The sequence below is a fragment of the Rhagoletis pomonella genome, unplaced genomic scaffold (assembly GCF_013731165.1).
Source record: "Rhagoletis pomonella isolate Grant_MI unplaced genomic scaffold, Rhpom_1.0 Rhpom_scaffold_04785, whole genome shotgun sequence".
Taxonomy (NCBI): Eukaryota; Metazoa; Arthropoda; class Insecta; order Diptera; family Tephritidae; genus Rhagoletis; species Rhagoletis pomonella.
The window spans coordinates 1,763-5,391 of NW_023463333.1; the positions used below are offsets into that span (position 1 = coordinate 1,763).

Sequence of the window (3,629 nt, forward strand, 5' to 3'; positions counted from 1 at the left end):
AAAATTTTTATAAATGGGCCTAGGTACTTATCATAAAACGCCAGTATCTCAGTAACTGATTTAACGAATTTCGACCCTGAATTATACTATAAATGCATATGTATAAGTATACTAGTTCAATACCTTGTTAATTGCCAATAACGTTTCCAAATACGGTCTGATAACAAACTTTATATACAAATTTAAACAACACCAAGATTTTATATTGGAGTACATATGTATGTATGTATGTATTTATTAAAATTGATTTTTATTTAGAGTTAAGTCTGAAATCGTCTTCGTAAAGAAAAGCTTGACACATTTTTTTAACCTGAGTATGTTTGTTGCTTCATCCATCAATATAATCTCAATTTCAATTCAATTCAGTCGCCTGAAATCAAGTTCCATGCTTCCGTCGATCTTTAAGAGAAACGACTCAGGAGCAATTCGGTTATCGTTGCGTACATTTGGACCAGGTGCCAGTTGAAAATTTCGCACCAACTCTGCAACGGCTACTTTGGCCTCAGCCAGCCCAAGTTTCATGCCTGTAATGAAGAATAAAAAATGCTGCAGATAAACTTCAGGAATAAATAACCGTACACGAATACTTTACCGGGACACATCCGCGGCCCGTCGCCGAATGGCATAAAAACGCCCATTTCGCGATACTTCCGCACTCCACCCAACTCGTCAGCAAAACGCTCGGGCCAAAACTCTTCCGGATTTTCAAAGTAGTCCGGATCATGATGGAAAGAATAGCTAGAAATGTATATTCCGGTGCCGGGATGTACAGTTAAACAGGATTTATCGGAGTTTTGCAATGTGATAGACTCCGTGCAGATTTTAAAGAGCGTCGCTAGAGGCGGAAATATACGTAGAGTTTCTGAAATGTGCGTAAAAATTCAAAAAAAAAAATGCGCGGTGTTTTAATATAAATAGTTGAACAATTAAAAAAAAATTTACTTCACCTTGTATACACTGATCCAAATAAGGCAGTTCATTGAGCGCATCGAAGCTGTCTGCAACATCGGCAGAGAGCAGCTCCTCTCTGAGCTTCTGCTGTACGCGTGGATTGCGTGCGAGCTGAAATATTTCAACAAATCGCAAAAATTAAACTTTTAGAATTTTGTATAGCATTTTCCAAACAACAACAACTTTAACAAAACTACATAATTTGCACTCACCAACAACAGACAGTGCGCAATCAGCATCGCTGCCGTCTCGAAGCCATCAATCAAAACAGTTGTAGTATGTCCAGCGATTTGTATGCCGTTTAAGGATTTTTTATCCCTGAGCTGCTGCAAGTGATCGATCAAAACACCCCGCACTCCACCAACAACAGTTGACTGCTTGGCGCGTACGTCCATAGCGTCCGCCAGCAGCTGTTGGAAGAAACGATCTGAGGCGAGGGGAAAAAAACGTACCGGACGTATTTTTCGCAGCCACGGCCAGGCAGCAGTTCGTCCATAATAGCGTACACATTCCAACGATTGCGAAAGCATAGCACTTGCCATGCAGTGTACAGGCGAAAGAGATGCTCTGGCAGCAGTGGGTTTCTCAGGCACATTGAACGCATTCCCCTCAATGCCCCATATGAAATTAGACATAAACTGGGCTGTGAATCGGTTGGCAAGCTAAGTATTTGATTAAAAAATAATAAATACATTTTAATTAAAAAGTTAGCGGTGTTTAGTAAATATTACGCACTTCTTTGGCATCTTGAGGTTGAGCTACGGACACTCCGAGGAACTCGACAGCTTTCTGGGCACTGCACCGCATTGCGGAATAGAATGAGCGAATCTAGGGAGAAATAAATCGCTTTTTCAAAAATATATTTGTAAAAAGTATTAATTTAATTCGTAATTAATTTAAATACCTTGTTAATAGTGAGCGCTGGGACCAACTCCGAACGTCGCGCCTTCCACTTTTCGCCAACTGAGACAAAAGGACTGGTGAAACGCAGTTGTTCCACTTTCTCGCTTGACTGAGACATTCAAAAAAAAACCGTACATATCAATATATATACTATAACATACATACGATGCATCTTTTCGTTCAGCTGTAGTTATTAGTCTTTCTGGATAGGAAATGGCAATGCATTCATATTTTCGCACTGGGAACATAATCAAAATACATATACATATATATCGTTACTTTAATTCGCAAAGGCGCTAACCAACACTTTTTTCGAAACTAAATTTTTCACAGATTTTCGTAGAATATATTAAAATATACGTTCACTAAAATTTTTTAAGTGTTTATAAGGAGTATATATAATCTTATGTAAATACAAAAGATGATAAAAGATTTATTTGTAGCTAATTTTCTGCACCATAAAATCTTATATATTTTTGTAAGACAATTTCGAAAAATAAAAATTTCTTTTTGCCGAACGTAGGGGTTGCCTTTTAACATATTTCGTTATATCTTTGGCATTCACTGTCGGGTCTTAAAAGTCGATTGTTCTGAAGTACCCAATTTTAGTACTTGCCCACCAGAACTCAGTTTCTATTACCATTACGTACCACCCTAATACCAGTAAATTAAAGCTCAGCAAAAATCGTTCAAGTTTTGCTAAGTAAGTATTTCGATTATTTCAGAAGAACTACGTTCACATGTAGGTGTTCATTCGGCCAAAACAACAATTTTTTTTTTTAATGTTCTTGTAAAAATACTTTGAATTCGAAGGCGTATAGCCACATTTTTTGTTTAGTTGTAAGGTGGAGCGGTCTAATGTACATATGTATGTACGTATTGCTCATGTACATTCATATGTATGTATGTACATATATATGTGCAACGAGCACTCTTATAAAGTTACTTACCCATTGCGAAGATTCATTATCATGAAAATTTTTAAAATGTTGAGTTAAGATCTCCAAACCCAGTTGGGGATCACAGATAAAGAGTTTAGGCGTACGTGCTGTGAATATGCCCACATATTTTTGCGTTGATTTGTAGCGCCTGAAACCAAAAAAATAAATTATTTATGATTATAATCTATAGCAACATAAATGATAAAAATCTAATTTTATTTTGCTCGAAAACTTTTAATTTTACATTCTCCATTGAACAGTTGCTGAGCTTTTTTGTGTTTCACCCAAAGTGTTTGATCAAATAAAAAGTCTATTATAAGCTACATATGATTTACAGATAAATTTCATGCAACTCCTCGACCAGGCTGCACTGCCCGGCACTGGATTTCGGAAGCGTGCCAATGAGTAAATTAGGTTTAGGTCCTTGCACACCGCGCTTCCGCCAATAGTTGAAATGCCAGCGCAAGTATAATATTACCAGAGCGGATATGAAAAATACGAGTGAACAAAATACATAGACCGCCGCAATTGGAACCATTCTCAAAGAAAAGTGCGAGCGTTTCCCACTAAAGCCAAGTTTCTACTGGCTGAAATTTTGCAGCATCGAAGTGCATCGCATCTAACTACATATGTACATACTTATGTACAGCCGAAACTAACTGATAAAATGGAAATACATAAAGATTACTTGTACTTATTTTATTATTTTTAGTTTTATTTTGTATATACCTAGAGCAAATATTGTGCTTATGTACATAAGTATGTATGCATGTAAATGAGTATAAAAAGAGACTTAATTGTAGCGGGTCCCTCTGTACTCGTACAGAAAGCGTA

General features: G+C 36.9%; 1 protein-coding gene across 1 annotated transcript; it reads right to left on the minus strand.

The window, feature by feature from the left end:
* Positions 1 to 230: 230 nt before the first annotated feature.
* Positions 231 to 3,372, minus strand: LOC118754860 (probable cytochrome P450 28d1). The gene is made up of 8 exons (XM_036489732.1): positions 3,131 to 3,372; positions 2,805 to 2,943; positions 1,856 to 1,963; positions 1,687 to 1,779; positions 1,164 to 1,613; positions 948 to 1,062; positions 593 to 862; positions 231 to 524 (listed from the first exon to the last, which is right to left on the minus strand). The coding sequence occupies exons 1-8, from the start codon at positions 3,331 to 3,333 to the stop codon at positions 358 to 360; spliced, it is 1,545 nt and encodes a 514-aa protein (XP_036345625.1). The 5' UTR covers positions 3,334 to 3,372; the 3' UTR covers positions 231 to 357.
* Between the last annotated feature and the right edge of the window lie 257 nt (positions 3,373 to 3,629).